The sequence below is a fragment of the Aythya marila genome (assembly GCF_965140915.1).
Source record: "Aythya marila genome assembly, chromosome: 26".
Taxonomy (NCBI): Eukaryota; Metazoa; Chordata; class Aves; order Anseriformes; family Anatidae; genus Aythya; species Aythya marila.
Window position 1 is genome coordinate 4,203,521 of NC_139067.1, and position 18,566 is coordinate 4,222,086.

The 18,566-nt window shown below is 64.7% G+C and overlaps 2 protein-coding genes across 2 annotated transcripts; one reads left to right on the forward strand and one right to left on the reverse strand.

Moving 5' to 3' along the window:
- Positions 1-981: 981 nt before the first annotated feature.
- LOC309887733 (uncharacterized protein) lies at positions 982-10,055 on the reverse strand. The gene is made up of 18 exons (XM_082779658.1): positions 8,666-10,055; positions 7,521-7,685; positions 7,363-7,411; positions 7,030-7,179; positions 6,867-6,939; positions 6,347-6,541; positions 5,738-5,819; positions 5,540-5,650; positions 3,528-5,438; positions 3,283-3,419; positions 3,074-3,197; positions 2,646-2,825; positions 2,430-2,559; positions 2,195-2,319; positions 1,933-2,118; positions 1,723-1,848; positions 1,515-1,628; positions 982-1,391 (listed from the first exon to the last, which is right to left on the reverse strand). Exons 1-18 carry the CDS (start codon positions 8,810-8,812, stop codon positions 1,287-1,289), a joined length of 4,110 nt encoding a protein of 1,369 aa, XP_082635784.1. The 5' UTR covers positions 8,813-10,055; the 3' UTR covers positions 982-1,286.
- A 2,099-nt stretch (positions 10,056-12,154) lies between these two features.
- On the forward strand, positions 12,155-18,166 carry ARID5A (AT-rich interaction domain 5A). The gene is made up of 7 exons (XM_082779484.1): positions 12,155-12,305; positions 14,484-14,670; positions 15,321-15,489; positions 15,594-15,646; positions 15,729-15,826; positions 15,921-16,068; positions 16,273-18,166. The coding sequence occupies exons 2-7, from the start codon at positions 14,515-14,517 to the stop codon at positions 17,563-17,565; spliced, it is 1,917 nt and encodes a 638-aa protein (XP_082635610.1). The 5' UTR covers positions 12,155-12,305; positions 14,484-14,514; the 3' UTR covers positions 17,566-18,166.
- Positions 18,167-18,566: the final 400 nt, after the last annotated feature.

The following is an 18,566-nucleotide window of genomic DNA, read 5'->3' on the forward strand; positions in this document are numbered from 1 at the left end:
TCTTCTCTTCTCTTCTCTTCTCTTCTCTCTTCTCTTCTCTTCTCTTCTCTTCTCTTCTCTTCTCTTCCGAGCAACCCCAGCACCGCGGTCCGAATCCCAATCCCAATCCCAGTCCCAGCCCCAGCCTCAGTCCCAGCGCCCTGCTTCACCCCAGTTCCACCCCTGGCACCCTCCCGGCTTGCACCAGCACCACCCCCTGCACCCCTGCCCTGTGCTGCCACCCCCATCCACACCTTGCCACCCGCATCCCCAGCCCGTGCTGGGAGCACCCCAGGGTGCAGAGCAGGAGGGTGAAACAGCCCCCAGCCTCTCCCCCCCACACACACACACCTACGGGGCAGCACAAATGCCAGTGTCCCAGGGCCACCGCCACCAGCCCTCCAAAAGTCACCTTTCCTCCAAAAGCCCCACTGGGGTTAGGAATTGCTGGCACGGGGACATGTTGGGGTGGGAAATGGGGGGGGGGGGGGATCACAAATGTTTATTGAGATGGGAAGCTGTTGGGATGGGAAAGCGCGATGGGGTGGGAGGCCATCCCAGGGATGGTTTGTGTGGACTTCAGGAGGGAATTTGAGGCTGCTCCCCATCAGCTCCTGGTGGGTAAGGTGTTGAAGGCTGGGCAGAAAGGGAGCTGGGTTAAAAGCTGGCTGAACTGGGCCCAGAGGGGGGCAGAGTGGTGTAAAGTCTGGTTGGGGGAATGAGAGAGCGGCTGGGGGGCAGCTGGTGGCCAGCCAAGGTCAGCCCACCCCAGGGAGGGAAATGGTTGGGAGAAGAAGTCATTGGGATGGGGAATTTGGGGTTAAGAAGTTCTCATTATAATGGGAAACCACTGGCAGAAAGAGAAAGCATCAATGGAATGGGAAATCATCGCTGGGATGGGAAATTGCTGGGATGGGAGATCATCGTGACGGGAAATTGTTTCTGGGCTGGTGGTGGTGGGGATGGTGGGGATGGGGACGCTGGCAGCTCACAGCACAGACAGGAGATTTTTAGTAAAATAACGACAAACCGGGACTTTGTTAAAGGCTGTATTTCCTCGAGGGGTAACCAGCTGGCAGGAGGGCAACGCCCCTGTATCCGTGGCTTTGGGGTCAGGGGGGTGACTGCCCCGAGGGGCTTTGGGGCCGTTCTGGCTGCATGGCAGGGACTGAGGAGGGCTTGAAGGCTTCCACGCCTGCTGCCCCCGTGGTCTGTGCAGCACCTCAGCATCCTGGGGCAGCCTTTGGGGTCCTTCATTCCCAGCTCCCGGAGGACGCCTGCCTCTCCCCGAAACCCCCGGCGTAGTGTCAGGAGGGGAGGTGGAAGAAGCGGCCGGTCCTGCTGCCGTGGCTGCCGTGCAGCTCTCCGTGCCGCTGCGCTGGCAGCGCGTTCCCCAGCTCCTCCTCCAGCATCTGTGGGACAGAAGCAGCATTTCAGCGCCCCAGCCCTGGGTGGCAGGGAAGGAGCCCTCCGTCAGACCCCCGGGGATGGGATGAACGGGCTCGGGATGCTGCGGGTGCGGGGGAACCGCTCACCTCCTTGCGGGCAGCCAGCCGCTGCTTCCACTCGCTGAGCTCCATGGCGTGCTCCTCGTCCAGCCGCCCCAGCTGCCTCCTCTCCTGCTCCTCCAGCAGCTGCATCTTCTCCCTCTGGGAGAGGCGAGGTGGCAAGGGGAAGGGATTCACTCGGGGAGAGGTGGAAGGGATTCACTTGGGGAGGCGCGGGAAGGCTGCTCCCCGGTACCTGCATCTGCTCCAGCTCCACCAAGTTCTCGGCCTGCTGCTGCTGCAGCTGCTGCAGCTCCTGCGCCTGCTGCTCCTGCTGCCGCCGCACCTCCGCCTGCTGCCGCCTCTCCTCCTGCTGCAGGAACTGCGGGGGGACAGCCCCCGTCACGCCGCCCGTCCCCAGCCCTCCCCAGGCTTCGTCCCCCCCGGTGTCCCAGGCAGCCCCCACCTGCTTGGCCAGCTCTCTCTGCTCGGCCCCGTTGACCTCCTGGCTCTTCAGGTTGCCCTTGAAGAGGGCCAGGCGCGTTTTGGCGTCGCAGCGCTGGCTTTTCAGCAGCTGGGCCCGCTGCTGGGCCTGCTGGCTCCTCAGCTCCTCCAGCGCGAGCTGGTGGAAGCGCTGCACCCGCTCGGTGTCCTGCATGAGGACGGAGCAGCGAGGTGACCGAGGAGCCGGGGGTAGGGGGGATGTGGCCACCCGGCCCCGGCCTCACCTTCTCGTGGCGCCTGCGGAGCTGCTGCCGCTGCAGCGCGTGCTGCTCGGTCACCTGCTGCCTGAAGAGCTGGTACTTCTCCTGCAGGTGCCCCTGCTCCATGCTCCACACCACCGCCTCGCGGGCTGCCGGGCGAGAGCACAGCGCCGTGACCACGACCCGGCCCAGGCTCCAACCCCCCCAGCTCCCCTCCCCGGGACCCCTCCGCCCTCCTCCTCCTCCCAGCCCCGTCCACCTCGTCGCAGGCTGTGGATCTTGCTGATGCACTCCCAGTCGATGGACGTCATCTTCTTCTTGTGCTCCTGGACCACCCTCTGCAGCGCCGCGTTGAGCTCCTGCTGCTGCTGCTGCAGGAACCGCTGCTCCTGCGGCCACCCAGAGCAGATGGTCCCCAGTGGCACATGTCCTGGTGCCACGGCCGGGGGGGGACAGCGCCATCCCAGACCCTCACCTCTTTTCCATCACCCTTCAGCTCCTGCAGCCTCCTCCTGCAGTCCTTCTCCTGGAGGGCCTTGAGGCGCTTGGCCTCGTCGCGCAGCCTGGCCGTGTACTTGAGCTCCTGGCACTCCTTCAGCTGCCGGTGGCGCCGCTCCCAGCTCCCCACCTCCCGGTCGTAGTACTCCTTCTTGCTCTGCCACCCAGGGGCAGGGGAAGGGTTAACGGGGGCTGCGGTGACACCCGGGAGCAGGCAGCGTCCCCTCCAAAAAGTGACCTGTGCACTGCATCGATGGGGCTGGGACAACCGGGGATGTGGCCACCGAACCAACTGAACCCCCAAAAGCATCTCCTGCAGTGAGACCCCAGCTCCTCCCTGCACGGGCTGGGGGCCGTGCGCCCCTCTCTGGCCCCGCAGTCGCAGCCAGCCCCTGTCCCCGTTACCGTCATCTCCTGCTCGATGTGGCGGAACATCTGCTCCCGCTGCTGGTGGAACCTCTGCTCCAGCTGGCTCTGCGCACGCTGCTCCTCCTTCTGCAGCACCCGCAGCTCGCGGAGCTCCTGGCGCCTAAAGGGGGGGGCGAGTTGGGATGGGAGGGGGGCCGCAAGCCTGGAAAAAGCCCCCCCCCCAGCCCCAGCCTCCCTCCACTCACCGAGCCGAGCGCGTCTTCTCGTCCCTCGGCCCGGCCCTGCTGGCCGTCCTGGCGGTCGTCACGCTCACCTCTTCGCCGTCCACCACGAACCTGCGGGTTTTCCTCACCGTCCTTCGCAGCGAGGGGGGGTCCTGCGGCTGGGGGCAACGGTGGGAGCTCAGCTGACCCCCAAATTGGGCAAACCTAACGTGGAGCCCGTGTGCAGGGGGCAGCGCCGTGGGTCACGTCGCCTGCGAGCTGCTCACCTGCTGGGCTTCCCCGACAGAGGGGGGAGGCTGCGGTGTCACGGGGAGGGTGCTCAGACCTTGCACGGCTGCAGGGTTTTCCACGGGAGGTGGCTCTTCTCCTTGCTTTGACGTGACCGCTGGGTCTGGTGCGTTCCCTTCCCACGCTGTCTGCACCTGGGCGGGGGAGTGGACAGGAGCAGCAACGCTCGAGGTGTTCGTGGCCTCTGGGTGTGCTCCAAGGGGCTCTGGCACCGCTCCGTGACTCTCCAAGCCGCCCACCTCTTCATCCCTCAAAGGTTCTCCAGGAGCTGGAGCGAGCTGTGCCCCATCTCCAAGCCGTGCCCCATCCCTGAGCTCTCCGTCGTCCCCATCGTGTCCCCTCCAGCTGTTCCCATTAGCAGCCCCTTGCTGGCAATCTCTGGGGCCGTCCTCTGCTTTCTCTTCCTCTTTAAGCACCCCCGGGATCTCCACGCTGGATGAATCCCCTGCTGCCGTTTGGGCTCCCTCACCGGCAGGTCCCCCTCCTGCAGGGGCTGCTTCCAGCTCCTCTCCTGTTGGCATTGTCTCAGCCAGGCCGGCTGCACCCCCTGCTGCATTGGGGTCTCCACACCCTTCCCCAGTCTCATCTTCCAGCTGGGCTCCTGCTGGCACCGGGGCTTCACCAGGAGAAGTTTCCACCGGGGTTTCATCGCTGTTGGTGGCTTTTTCCTCCTCCCCCCCAGCCTCCTGCCTAACCAGGGCCGAGGAGCCAGCGATGGGCTTGCACTCGGCTGAGTTTTTCTCCCCCTCGTTCCTCTCTCCATCCTCTCCCTGACCGGTCGGGGGCTCCTGCCCCCCCTCAGGCACTTCTGACCCCACGGCTTCCTCCTCCATCACACAGGGCACCAATGATGCCCCCTCCTGCAGCACCCTCTCCCCCTCTGTTTTGGTGTCCTCAGGCTCCCCATCACCCTCAGGTCCCGTGGGTGCCCTCTCTGCTCTGTCCCCGTCCTTCCCAGGGCCACCTCCAGCCCCGATGGAGCCAGCTTCAACTTTTGGACCTCGTGAGGGTGCCGTGACCCAGCACTGATGCTCTGCGAGCTTCTTGAAGCTCCAGGCGTTGGTCCCCAAGGGCCACAGGTCCAGGGCTGCCACCAGCTGGGAGCCACCCCACGGTTGGTGCTCGGTGTGGGCACCAGCACGGCTTGGGTGCTGCTTTGTCCTCTGTCCTCCTGGATCCTCACCCAGGACCCCTTTGGCAGAGCCTCCACACCGGCCCCCATCGGCTCCATCTGGGGGCCCCGGCAGGATGGGCAGGCTACGAGCAGCAGCACGCCTTGATTCCTTTTGCTCATCAATTTTGGGGGGCGAAACGGGGCGCAGCGGGGCTGCGAGCTGTCCCTCCGCAGGCATTTCATCCACGGCTGGGGTATCGGTGTGTTGGCTTCCCTCCTCAGCCCCAGGTCCACGCTGGGGTTCTTGCGTTTCAGCGAGGTCTCCCTCCTGGCCTGGCCCCGGGGGGGGCTCAGCTGGGGTGCAGGGGGTCTCCGGAGGGACGCTGCCCTCCTGCTGGCACCCCTGGGTGTCTCCTCCTGCCTCCGCCGTCCCCTGGGGCGCACCCAGCTCCAAGTGCTCCAAGCCGCTCGCCTCCCCCCCCTGCTGCTCCCGAGCCGTTTCTTGGGCCCTGACCCCCCCGAAGAGCGACCTGCGCCGCATCAGCTTCAGGAATTCGGACGGCTTCCTCGAGGGGATCCTCAGGGAGCCCGTGGGCACGGGTGAGGATTTCCTCCTCGCTGACTTCAAGTCGCCGGACGCTGTCTTGCTCCTGGGCACTACCTCCGTCCGCACGGGGGGCTCCTCGCTGAGCCCCCCCGCTGGGGCTGGGGGCTGATGCTGCAGGGGTTCCCTCGGGGATGGGGGGCAGGAGGAGCCTCCGTGCTCCTGGACGGGCTGCGGGATGGATGGTGGCAGGGAGGTGAGGTGAAGCTGATGGGAAGTCTCGGGGGGAGCCGTCCCCTGCACCCACGGCGCGTTGGTCACTACTCACGCACCGAGGGGCCCGGAGCTTCCTCCTCATCCTCTTCCTCCAGCACTTCTGCCCGGGCCTCGGCCACCAGCTCCCGCAGCGGCCGCTTGTCGGAGACCCCCGCCACGAAGGGGTGCTGAGAAGGAGCCGGGGATGAGCAGGGATGGGGCTGGGGGCCACCACCGGGGACAGGCAGGGTGGGGACGGGACGGGGGCCACCCACCTGCAGCAGCTGCGTGGCCGACCAGCGCGCCTCGGGGCTCTTCTCCAAGGATTTCCTCAGGAAGTCCTTAAAGTCTTCGGACCTGCAGGATGGTCCCCATGAGTGTGGGGGGGCTGCTTCGGGCCATGGTCCCCAGGGGGCTCGGGGGGGGCGTTGGACAGCTTGGCAGAAGGTCCCCAGCCCAGCACTGCCCACCCGTGTCATCTGCCATAGGTCACGGTGCGATGGGAACCCCCGGTGCTGTGTCGTGGAGGAACCACAACCAACATCGTCCATCGGTTCACGACCCCGTCCTGCCTGCCCCTGCCTCGGGGTCCCCATGGGACAGCTTCTCCCAGCACCACCAGCACCAGTGACAAGTGATGGGACGTGAGGGCGTGGGCGCACGTGGCACCAGGGGAGAGTTGGATCGGGCGTCAGGAGGAATTTCTTCACGCGGGGGGTGGTCGAGCTTTGGAAGGGGCTGCGGGGGGAGTGGTGGGGTCCCCAACCCTGCAGGGATCTGGGAGCTGCGGATGTGGCACTAGGGGACACGGGACAGTGATGGGGCTCAGGTCAGCGTGGTGAGCTCAAGGTTTTCTCCGTGCCGGGTGAGCCCAGGGGACTCACCACCTCTTGGGGTGACGCAGGGTGGGCGGCTGGGACTTGGCGATCTTCAGCAGCACCCGCAGGGGGTTCAGCTCGTGGTGGGGGGGCTCCATCTCGGCCATCTCGATCAGCGTGATGCCCAGGGACCAGATGTCGGCCTTGTAGCCGTAGGGGTTCTCCTTGGACGTCTCACACTGCACCACCTCCGGGGCCATCCTGCGCACAGGAGCGAGGGGAAGGGGCCAAGACCACCCGTGCCGGAGCTGGCACCTCCCTCTGAAACCAACCCCGGGCTCCTTCCCTTCGCAGATCTGACCTCTGACACCCCCAGAGCTGCCCAAGGGGGGCAGTCACCCCCATCAGCCCCGCTCCTCTCCGTGCTATTGAGAAACCCAGCCTGGGACTGGCACTGGCTCTGGCCGAGATGCTCCGGGGGTTGCAGCAGGAGCGAAGCTGGTGGCGAGCAGCCACAGAAGGCGCAGGGTGCTCGGGACACCCCAAAACCCCACCACCTCCCCTGGGATTTCCACCCCACGCCTACCAGTACGGGGTGCCGATGAAGGAAGCCCGGCGCTGGATGGTGCTGGAGTTTTTAGCAGAGACACCAAAATCGGCTGCAGTGCAGAAAGCAGGGGTTGGAGGGGACCCTCGGGGCATAAATCACCCCCGGGGGGGTCCCGTCCTTGCGTCCCCCCGGGGCTCACCCAGCTTGATGTCCCCATCGAGGGTGAGCAGGACGTTGCCGGCCTTCACGTCGCGGTGGATGATCTTGCAGCCGTGCAGGTACTGCAGCGCCAGCAGCAGCTGCTTGCACGCCGCTCGGATCTGCTCCTCCGTCAGCCCCTTCTCTAGCTCTGCCGGCAGCACAAATGAACCCCGCCGCTAATGAGGACTCTAACGAACCCCCACACACACACCAGCTGCACCCTGACCCTTCCTGCAGGTCCTACACCTGCCCCAAAATACCTCAAGATTTGCCAGTCCCCCTTCCCACCCCTCCGATAACCGCGCTTGTAACTCGGAGCGCATTTATTTACCCAAAATCGCTGCATCCACGGCCCCGCCGGGACAAAACTCCACCAAGATCTGCGGGTAAGAGCTGAGTTATCCACCCAAAATCTGCAACAGTGCCTTCGCCAGCCCCAACCCCCTGTCCCCAAGGACGTTTCACCCCCGCCGTGTCCCCACTGCTCACCCAGAGCCGCCCATCCCAGTAGAGCGCGTCCAGGAGCTTGGTGATGTTGGGGTGGTCGCAGCCCGCCAGGATCTCGATCTCCACCGCGTAATCCTCCAGCTCCTCCTCACTCGGCGTCTCGATCACCTTCGCTGCTGCCAACGCCCCCGTCTCCTTGTTTTGTGCCTGGGGGAGAGGTTTTCCACCTACCTGACGGCACTGGGGGGGCACTGGGAGTGTGCCTGGGGGCTCTGGGTGCTGCTGGAGGGCACTGGAGGCGAGCTGGGGGTCTCTTAGTGGCAATAGGGGGCACAGAAAGCACTGGGGGGGTGTCTCAGTGGTACTGGGTGGCACTGGAAGGGATCCGGGGGTCTCTAGGCAGCGCTGGGGGGCACTGGGAGGTTATCAAGGGTCTGTAGGCAGCACTGGGGGGTACTGGGATTGGACTATGAGGTGCTGGGGAGCACTGGGGGGGCACAGGGAGGACCTGCAGATTTTAAGGGCAGATTTTAAGGGGCACCTCAGTGCTGCAACCGACCCCAGCGGCAGCCTGCATGGATTTGGGGCTGGGGGGAGAGGGGGATTTGCCCCATCCCTGCTGCCTGGCGCCCACCCCGGGTCACCGGGTGCTACAAAGAGGAACTCGGCCACCCCCCCCAAAAAAGAAAAGAGCTGGTGCCAAAGGGAAGGGGATGGTTTAGAAGCGGGGCCATCGCGCACCCCCAGCCCCGGTGCCGGAAGGTGGCTGCTGCTGCTTTGGGGCCAGAGAGCAGCAAATTGGGTTTCCTGCCTCTGCACCGCGGTGGCAGCGATGGTGCAGGAGGAAAACATCCCCGCTGCGCCCCGCCGGTGAATCGGGGGCGGTGAGCGGCGTCCCACGGGGACCCGAACCGGGGCTCCCCCCACGCTGGGCGGTGTGGATGAGGCTGTGCTGAGCCAACGCTCAGGGACCTGCACCCTGCCACCCCCTGCTAGAAATCTGGGGTCATTTTGAAGGTTTCTGGCTGGTTGCATGATGGCGATGAGCTCCGCGCTTGATGGAGCGCGGAGGACGAAAAAATGAGAAGAAAAAGAAAAGAAGAAGAAAAAAAAAGAGAAGGAAAAAAGCGCGTTTCCAGAATCCTCGGGGACCGGCGGTGGTTTTTGGCTGCTCGTTTCCCCCCTACCTTGAAGACCTTGCCGAAGGCCCCATCGCCCAGCTCGCCCAGCACCAGCCAGGCCTCCTCGGGGTCGACGTCCCGCTTGACGTGCTCGCACCGCCTCGGCTTCTTCTTCTCCGGACCCAAACGGAAAAGCCTCCGGAGGAAAGCCATGGGGCCGGGGGCTCAGGGGGGGCCGGCGGCCACCTCCATGCGTGGGGCCGGGGCTCGCCCCGGGGGTCTCGGGCTGCCCTGCGAGGCGCCGTGGCAGCCCGCGCTCTTCCTGCCCCGCTCAGGAAGCGGCCTCGCGGAGGGTGCAGGATGTGCGGAGGCTGCAGGCGGAGGCTGAGCGGCTGAGGCCGTAGAGAAGAGGCTGCGCTGCCCCAGGGTGGGGGTTCGGGGTGTGTAGGGGCACCCAAGGGTGCTGCCTGCACCCGCCCCCTGCAGACACCCTGCTGCTTTGGGGTCTCCGTGCCCCCCATGCGCAGCTCCATCGCCATGCAGCAGGTGCACATGCACCCAGGTGCTCATGCCAATGGGTCCCCTTGTCCCCAAGCATTTTGGGGACGTTAAGGGTGGGTTTGCTGCTCTGACAACGCCCCCCCCTCACTGAGCAGGGTGGGCTCGAGGCGCTCACCCAAGGGCATGGAGATGGGATGGGGCCACGGGGAGCCCCCGGGTCAGGGGCACAGAATTGGTGGGGCAGGGCTGAAACAGTGCCCAGAGGTGTGGGGTGGCCCCACACGGCCCCATGGGGGCTTCCTTGGGCTCCACAGCGCTAATTGGGCTGCCGCAGGGTGTAATCAATTAATTGCCATCATTAATCATGGCATCATTAATTACGACAGATTTCATCGAGTTGTGCTCCCCACGTGTACCGGACAGCTCCGTGACCACGCGCCCGGTGGCTTTGGCCCTGGGGAGGTGACCGGGGGGCAGGGGGGCAGCTTGGGGAGCCCCAGGGCCACAACAAACCCGCTGGTGGCCACTTACACCCCAAGGGGCTGTGGGCACATCCCCCTCACCTGCCCCCAACCTGCTTGCACCCGCAGACAAAAGCTTTTCCTTCCCAGAGGAAAAGCCAGCAGCCAGGCTTTCACTTTGCACCTTTTCCTTTTTTTCCTTCCTTTCACTTCCCTTTTTTCTCTTTTTTTCCCATTTTTTTGTTTCTTTTTCTCTTTTTTCTTTTTCCCTTTTTCCTTTCTTCCCCTTTCCCTTTTTCCCTTTCTTCCCTTTGCCCTTCCCCTTTTTTTCTTTTCCTCTTTTTCTTTGTCCCCTTTTCCTTTTCTTTCTTTCTTTCTTTCTTTCTTTCTTTCTTTCTTTCTTTCTTTCTTTCTTTCTTTCTTTCTTTCTTTCTTTCTTTCTTTCTTTCTTTCTTTCTTTCTTTCTTTTTTCTTTCTTTCTTTCTTTTTTCTTTCTCTTCTCTTCTCTTCTCTTCTCTTCTCTTCTCTTCTCTTCTCTTCTCTTCTCTTCTCTTCTCTTCTCTTCTCTTCTCTTCTCTTCTCTTCTCTTCTCTTCTCTTCTCTTCTCTTCTCTTCTCTTCTCTTCTCTTCTCTTCTCTTCTTCTTCTTTCTTTTTTTCTTTTCTTTTCCTTTTTATTTTTCCTTTTTTTTTTCTCCTTCCTTTTTTTTTCTGTTCCCTATTTTTTCCCTTTTCCACTTCTTTCCTTTTCTCCCTCCCCCCCCCCTTTTCCCCTTTTCCCCTCTTTTCCCTTATTTCCTTCCCCCCCCCCCCTTTTTTTTTCTCTTTTTCTCCCTTTTCCCTTCTTCCCTCCCCCTTTTCCCCTTATTTCCCTCCCGTTTACCCCCAGCAGCCCACGGCAGGACCCCGGGGTGCTCTGCCCAGGGCTGCCCCCCGCCACCTCTCAGCACGCCGACGACCCCAGCGCTGCCTCGACCCCTCCCCAGCCGCTCGCTGCTTCCCCCGAGCGTGGTGGTAAAAACCCAAACCCACTGGGGGGAGATTTTCCCTCGCGGGCTGGCCCCCACCCGGGGGGGCTCAGCCTTAAATTCGGCGTTTCCCAGCCTGACACCGGCCCCTAGCGGCACCTCGGTCGCTCCCAAACCCATCGCGAGCCGCAGGAGGCTTCGCACAAGGGGAAACTGAGGCACGGGGCGGGCAAAGCGATGCGGGGCCCCGACCTCCTCCCGATAACCCCCCCCCCCCCCATGAATAGAAACCGGAGCGGGGAATAGGAAGCAGAGGTTTGGGGTTTTTTAAGCTCTTTTTCGCTGTTATTGGGGTAATTTTGCTGCCCCAACTTCCTGCCCGGCATCGCCGCGTCCCAGCGGGGCTCAGCACCGGGGGTCCCCGGGGGGGGGGCAGCGTGGGGGCGAAGTGCTCCGGCTGCGACACGGCGAGGGGGGGGCTTTAAATTCCCCATCCCAGTAATGAGCGTTCACCCTGGGAATAAACATAACAACTCCTTTTATTCCAATGGCACGGGCTGGGGGCCGCACTTGCTGCTCCCCCCCCCGCCCCATTTCTCCCTCTTTTGGTAAATCTCACGGGAGGCCCCTCGCGAGCAGCGGGGGGGGACGAGGGATGGCTTTCGCTCTGACTGCTGCTGAGTCAAGCCCAAGCGAGAGCGTTCCTGGAACGAAAGGGTTAATATCGCACCCAAAAGCCCCCCCCGGGTCCCCCCACTGCCCCCTCCCCCCTCGGGCTCATCCTGCTTCTTCCTCTCTCCCCTCCCCGCCGGCTTTTTGGGGGGGCTCTCAGCCCCCTCCCGTTTGTCCCCTGCCCGGGGGCTCCTTTGCCCCTTTCCTACCCCAAGGTGTGTGTGTGGGGGGACAGGAGCGAAACGTCCCCGTCCCCCTCGACCCCCCCCCCCGGTTCTGCTTTTTCTGGCTGTTTAGCCCCAAATGAGTCACCGGGGGATTTTTATTTTTTTTTTTCGGGGCTCTTTCACAACCCGCCGGGGGGGGATTCTCGGCCGGGATGCCGAGGGGTTGAGCACCCATGGGTGCTCCAGCAGCCCCCCAGCCCCCAGAGCCCCTGTTTGTGGGTGGCGGGACCGCGACACCCGGGCTGGGGACCAGGGACCAGGGACCGGGGACCGGGGAGCAGGGACGGTCCCTCTCGGTGGCACGGAGCCGCCGTCCCTGGAAAGCAGCGCCCAGCCCCGGGGCGGTGCCGGGGGCTCGCTCCCTCTTTACCGGACGGTCCCAGCCCCGGGGGTGCCGGGGGGGGGACACGCAGCGGTGGCTCGGTGCCCATTTCCAGCCCGGGAGGGACACCGGGCAGGGACAACGCAGCGGTGCCCACCCCCGACACACCGAGCTGGGGGCACGAAGCCACCCGGGCAGCGGGGAGACGAGGGCCACGCAGCCACCGGCACCCAGGGCACGGGGACCCGGCCCCGGTGATGTCCCCAATGCCCCGGCAGCATCACCGGGATCGGAGCTGGGGTGTGGGGGGGGCTGGAGCCGGAAAGTCCGGCACAGTCATACAGCGAGGTGCCGGCTGCCGGTTGGCGAGAGCCCCGAAAAGCCCGTCCGTTCCGGTAAGGAAAGAGTCAATCGCACACGCAGAGCCACACACGCCACTTCCCTGAGTGGGGATGAGTCATCCTCAGCCCTTCATCCCCGTCCCAGTAACACCAGCAGCCCCACAGCGCTCTTCCTCCGGCCGCCCATGAGCCGCTCGCCCCTCGCGTCCTGAACCGGTGAGTGCCGGGGGGCACCGGGCGGGGGGGCACCGCGCGGCCCCCGCCCCACGGCCGCGCCGCGTGGGGCCGAACACGAGTGGGCTCCGGGCTCGGGGTCCCGCCGATGAGCCCGCGGCGAACCCAACGGCACCGAGCCCCCCCCCTCCTCCTCCCGTTTTTTGGGGCTGCCCCCCTCGTTTTGGCGAGGGGCTGGGGTCGGGGTGGCGGCGGGCGGTGGGCGCAGGGTGGGGGCGGTGGGCGCAGGGTGGGGGCGGGCCCGCGGTGACTTCAGGCGTTACTCACCCGCCTGGCACCGCGCCCGCGCTATTCCCGGCCGTGACGCCCCCGGCCGCCGCCGGTCACCGGGAATTTGGGGGGAGCGCGGAGGGGTCCCGGGAGCATCCCTCGGGCCTTCGGCCGGGGAGCGCGGTGCCGCGGGGGGCGCCGGAGTTTGTTCGGGCTCAAACTTTCCTGCTTTGCCGCAGCGCAGCTTTCTCACGCCGCTTTTCTTGCTCGCCCCCGAAGCGGCCGCTTTTTGCCCCCAGAGCCCCCAACCCCCCTGCGCTCGGGGCAGCCGCGCGCCGGTTTCCTGCTTTTTTCGCAGAAAGGGAGGAAATCGCGTCAGCCCCGCCGCGCTCGCAGTGCCGGGAACCGGGCGTGAGCCGGGAAATCACAGCCGGGGCCCGGGCTGTGCACGCGCACGTTCACGCGTGTTTCTGCGCGTGCACACGTGTGGCGGCGCGCACCCCACGGGCACAGCGTGTGCCCCGCGGCACCCACACGTGAGCTCTGGCACGCACGTGTGCGCGCTCACCTGGACCCGCGTGCACGCGCCTCTGCTCACACACACACCTACACTCACACACACCGCTACTCACACGTATGTGCCTGTACGCACACGCACACACCTGTACTCACACACCTATATTCATATGCACACACCTCTACCCACATGCACACACCTCTACCCACATGCACACACCTGTACTCACACACACACACCTATACTCACACAGACATGTGCCTATATTCACACGCACACACCTATACTCACACGCACACACTTATATTCACACACACCCCTATATTCATATGCACACACCTCTATGCACATGCACACACCTCTAAGCACATGCACATGCCTATACCCATTTGCACATGCCTATACTCATGTCCACACGCCCATACTCACAGGTACACGCCTGTACTCACACACCCCTACACCTACACTCACACACACGCATGTCGGCACGTATCTGCACACATGAACTTGCTCGCTCACGCGTGTACAGCCCCTGGGCACGCACCCAGCTGTACCCACACCCACCCACCCCGCTGGACGAGCCGCCTGCACGCACACACACACACACACACACAGACACACACACACACACACACACGTGCACACACACAGACACACAGACACACACACACACGTGCACACACACAGACACACGTGCACACGCACTGAACACGCCTGCACACACGTGCACACGCACGAACCCGCGCACACACGCACATACAACCCCTCCCCAACACACACGTGCACAAACACCCCCCCCCCCGCGCCCCCTTGCACACGCGTGTTCCCCGCGCATCCCCGGGCTCACACGGGCGGCAGGACTACAACCCCCAGCATCCCTTTCGCCGGCGGGGACGAGCAGCGCGGCCGTCCAATCGGCGGCGGGGGCGTGGCGGCGCCGCCCAATCGGCGGCGGGGGCGTGGCGGCACCGCCCAATAGGCGGGCAGTCACATGGCGCGGCGGCGGCGGCGGGTGAGCGGCACCGGCACCGGGCGCGGGACCCCCCCCGCGGGACCCCTCCCCACGGGGCTGCCCCCCCCGAGCTCGGAGTATTGGGGGTGACCGCCCCTCCCCCACACCCCTCATCCCCCCCCATCCCTCTTTTTAAATTTTTTTAACCGTTTTCGGAGGGTTTTTCCCCAAAAAGTTGGCGCTGGGCAGGGAGGGGCAGGCTGGGGGGGGGGGAAATATTTTTTGGGGGAAAACCCCGGTGGGCGACCCCATGGCGTGAGGCATCCCCCTTGCTCCTTATTTGGGGGGATAATTTGGGGGGACCGTGCCCTTTTTCCCCCTGTTTTGGGAGGGGCAGCGACGATTTGGGGGTGGGAAGCGACGAATTGGGGGGATTTTGCCCATTTTTTCCCCATTTCTCACCTTTTTCCCCCCCCGGCAGGGCTCACCGTGAGGGCGCCGCCGCTCCCCGCATGGAGGACAGCCGGGAGCAGCCCCCCGGCCCCGCCGAGCCCCCCGCCACCCTGCACAGCCCGGGGGCCACCTCGCCCCCCCCAGCCCCGCAGCAGCCGCCCCCCACCTCGGAGCAGCCCCCCGGGCACGAGCCTCCCGCGCCGGCCTCCGACGGGGTGAGAAAGCGAGGAGGAGGGCGAAAGTCCTGGTTTTGGGGGGAAAAAAAGCAAAATTGGGGTGCTGGTGAAAAGCCCGACGGAGGTGGGGGGGCCCTGGGGGTGTGGGTCCGGTGGGTTTTGGGGTTTCTGACCCCGCATCCCGGTGGACTCTGTTTAAAAAAAAAAAAAAAAAAAAGAGCCTCGAAATAGTTCGGCCGTTGAAACGCCGCGGCTGTCACAAGCGGTTAAAAGAATAGAAAGAAGAAGAAAAAGTACTTTGGGAGCCGAGCAGCTGCTTTGCCCAAAAATAGCAACAAGTTTTATAACTCCGGAAAATGTAGAACAAACAAACGAGAAACATTTTTAGCTGAGAAAGGAGGCGGGGGGGTGAAGGGGGGGGGGGGACGGAGCAAGAATTTCTGCCCTTCTGTTTTCCTGGAAGCCGTTCCTCGTGTTCTCGCGCGGCTCCAGTGCTTTGACCAACTTGGCCGCCTGCCCGGGCTGCCGAGTAACGAACGGAGAGCTCAGAAAATGCCCCCGGGCTGCCAAGGCGGGGTGGGAGCGGGTGTGTGTGGGGGGCTCCTGCCCTGCCTCAGTTTCCCCCGCAGGACCTTTCTGTGCCCCCCACCCCGGGGTGCGGGGTCCCTCCTGAGCGCCGTGTCCCCCAGGAGCCGCCGCTGCCCGAGGATGGCCCCGAGCGGCCGAAGGCGTCCGAGGAGGACGCGGTGGCCAGCGGGGAAAAGGAGGAGGAGGAGGCCTTCCTCGTCAGCCTCTACAAGTTCATGAAGGAGCGGCACACGCCCATCGAGAGGATCCCCCACCTCGGCTTCAAGCAGAGTATGGCCCCACGGGGCAGGGGGGAGGCGTTTTTGGGGGGGTGAGGGCTCGGAGTGGGGCTGGTGGGCGCTGCGCCCCGCTGACGCCTTCTCCTCTCTTCCCAGTTAACCTCTGGAAGATTTACAAGGCGGTGGAGAAGCTGGGGGCCTACGAGCTGGTAAGCAGCCGGGGAGCACCCATGGGGGCTGTCTGGCACCCAAAGGGGGTTTTAGGCAGGGGTTAACCCATCCCCACCGCAGGTCACGGGGCGACGGCTCTGGAAGAACGTCTACGATGAACTCGGGGGCAGCCCCGGCAGCACCAGCGCGGCCACCTGCACCCGGCGCCACTACGAGAGGTAGGGGGGCAGCGGCCCCGCTCCGTGCCTCAGTTTCCCCTCCCTGGGATTCATCCGAGGCCGGCGCTCACAGCCGTGCCCGCTCGCCCCACAGGCTGGTCCTCCCGTACGTGCGGCACCTCAAGGGCGAGGACGACAAGCCGCTGCCCCCCAGCAAGCCCCGCAAGCAGTACAAGGTCTCCAAGGGCGCCGAGACGGGCGAGAAGAGCAGGAGGAGCAAGAAGGAGAAGGGCCGGGAGCAGGTGCGTGGCCCCATGGGGCTGGGACGGAGCCTGGGAGCAGCCCCGAGCCCCCCGGAGACCCTTCCTCCATCCCGGGCACGTGGAAGGAGCTGGGGCAGGAGGAGAGCGGAGGGCTGAGCCTCCGGCAGTGGAGGACATGGGGGGAAACCCAGTGGGGTGGGCGGGGGGCCCAGCACCCCCACCCCAACTTCCCTTTGGTTGCAGATGCCGCCGGAGAAGGCGAAGCCCGAGGCCGTGGCCACCCCCGGAGGCAGCAAGGAGGAGCCGGCGGAGGCCCCGGAGCGAGGCCGGCTGGCTGAAGGACGAGCCAGCCCCGCGGCCCCAGCCCCGAGCCCCTCAGCGGGGTGTGCGGGCACCTGCAGAGCCCACGCCGAAGCCTACAAACGGCTCTTCTCCAGCTTTTACTCCAAAGGCAACCACCCCATCATGTCCCCGCTGGCCAAGAAGAAGCTGCTGGCCCAGGTGAGCAAGGCCGAGTCCTTGCACTGCCACAAGCGCCACTGCCCCGAGGGCCGGCGCGGGGCGAGTGACGCTCACCCCAGCACAAGCCCTGACCCCCCCCGGCCAGCGGAGGAGCAGAGGAGCCCGGAGCCACCTGGATTTAAGGATCCATCCCGAGGTGGCCGGAGCGAGACGGGATCCGTGCCCAGCGCTTCCCCTGGGGGGAGAGACAGCCAGCCCTACCCCAGAGCCGAGGAGGGGGGCCCCGCGCCCGCCGTCTTCACCGGCTACTTCCATGCCTACCACAACAAGGTGCTGAAGCCCGTGAGCTGCCACCCCCTCGGGGGCTACTTCTCCAGCTTGAAGGATTTTTTGGAGCCGCAGCCGGAGGACACGGAGCAGCCCCAAGACCTGCGGAGCAAAGCGGGGCAAGCGTGGAGCGGGGAGGGCCCGCGGGCGGCCGCTTTCAGCGCCGTTAAATCCTGCCGGGTGCCCCCCGGGGCCGGCTTCGCGCCGCCAACACAGAGCCCCACAGTGCCAGGGGGCAAGCGCAGCCGGGAGGAGGAGGCTTTCGGCCCCAGCAAGAAGCTGCGGGCTGTGTCCCCCTTCGTCAAGGAGCCCGAGGGCAGGGACAAGGGCGCTGGCTCGCCCGGGGGCCAGCCGGTGCTGGCCAAGCCCAAAGCCATCGTGCCCGGTCCTGGCTACGCCGCCCCGCTGCCCGCCGTGCCTCCAGCCCCGGACGGTTACAAGGGAGCGATGCTGCGGTTCCCGGTGAGCTTCGCCAGCCCGCTGGAGCACCTCAAAACCCCGGCAGCGCCGCTGATGCCGTCCCTCTCCGTCAACCCCTTTGTTATCCCTGCTTTCCCCAGCCCTTTGATAGCCGCCTCCACGCAGCCCTCCGACCTGTGCCGGCCGCTGGCGACCGGTCCCGGGCACTACCCCGCGTCCTACGAGAGCTCGCTGCAGCACCGGCTCTACCCCGTGGCGACGTGGCACAGCCAAACCTCCTACACCACCCCGCACGCGTCGGCCTTCCACCGCAATGCCAAGCTGTAGGGTTTTCGCCCCGATCCGGACCGGCCTCGTCCCCGCTGAGGTGGCCGTGGGGGTGCCGCGGTGGCCGGAGCCCATCGCTGCTTCAGAGCCGCCGCGTCCCACGGCAGAGACGAGCTGAGCTGGACCGTGTCATTTTTACTCCTGATCTTAGAGCTGTTTGTATCTGACATCGTTCGCCGGTGACTTAACTACCCATATCACAAGGTTATATATATATTATATATATATATAAAAAAGGGAGCAAAGTGAGCTGCAGGTTTCTGTTTTGTTAGAGATGCCGCGCCCTGCGCAGTTTCACGTGGCCAGCACCGAGAGGAGGCTGAGCCGAGCAGTGGCTGTGCCCACCTCACCTGGATGCTGCTCAGCGCCCTGGTACACAGCCCCTGCTCACTCCTAGGAAGCAATGCAATTTTATTTTTAAACAATGTTGCCTTGGGCAGGGGGTTCTGGAGGGTGTTCAGGGGCTCAGGACCGCGGTAAGCATCCGTGAGAAGCGTGCCCGCTGCTCCTCTCGCTGCCACCACGCACCTCCAACAGCCGAAGGGGCTGAGCCGGTGGCGAACGGCAGCATCCCAAAATAAAACTGGCTGGATGGTCCCAACCTGGCGGTGTTTGGGGTGTCCTTGATTTCTGGGATTCCCAGGGTGGGGTTGGGGGGGACCAGCCTCACCTTTGGAGGCGTTTCACAACCCTGAGGCTGAGACCTACCTGCGGGGCTGCCCCCATCCCCTGGGGAAGGAGAGGTTTTCCTGCATCGTTTTTGGCAGCTTTTTGCCAGCCCCGAGGACTCTCAGCTGTTTCCTGGAGCATCTGTGTGTCCGGCTGCGGGTGCCGTAGGGCTGAGGGCAGTGCAGGGACGGCACCGTGGGGGGGCCTGGCTCCAAAATGTTCCTGCATGGCTGAGAACATCTGGGAGGGGACAGACAGACAGGCAGCACCTCGGACATGAGCTGGGGAGAGGAGAGGAGCACACTGGTGGCAGACAGGTGGCCCAGGACAAC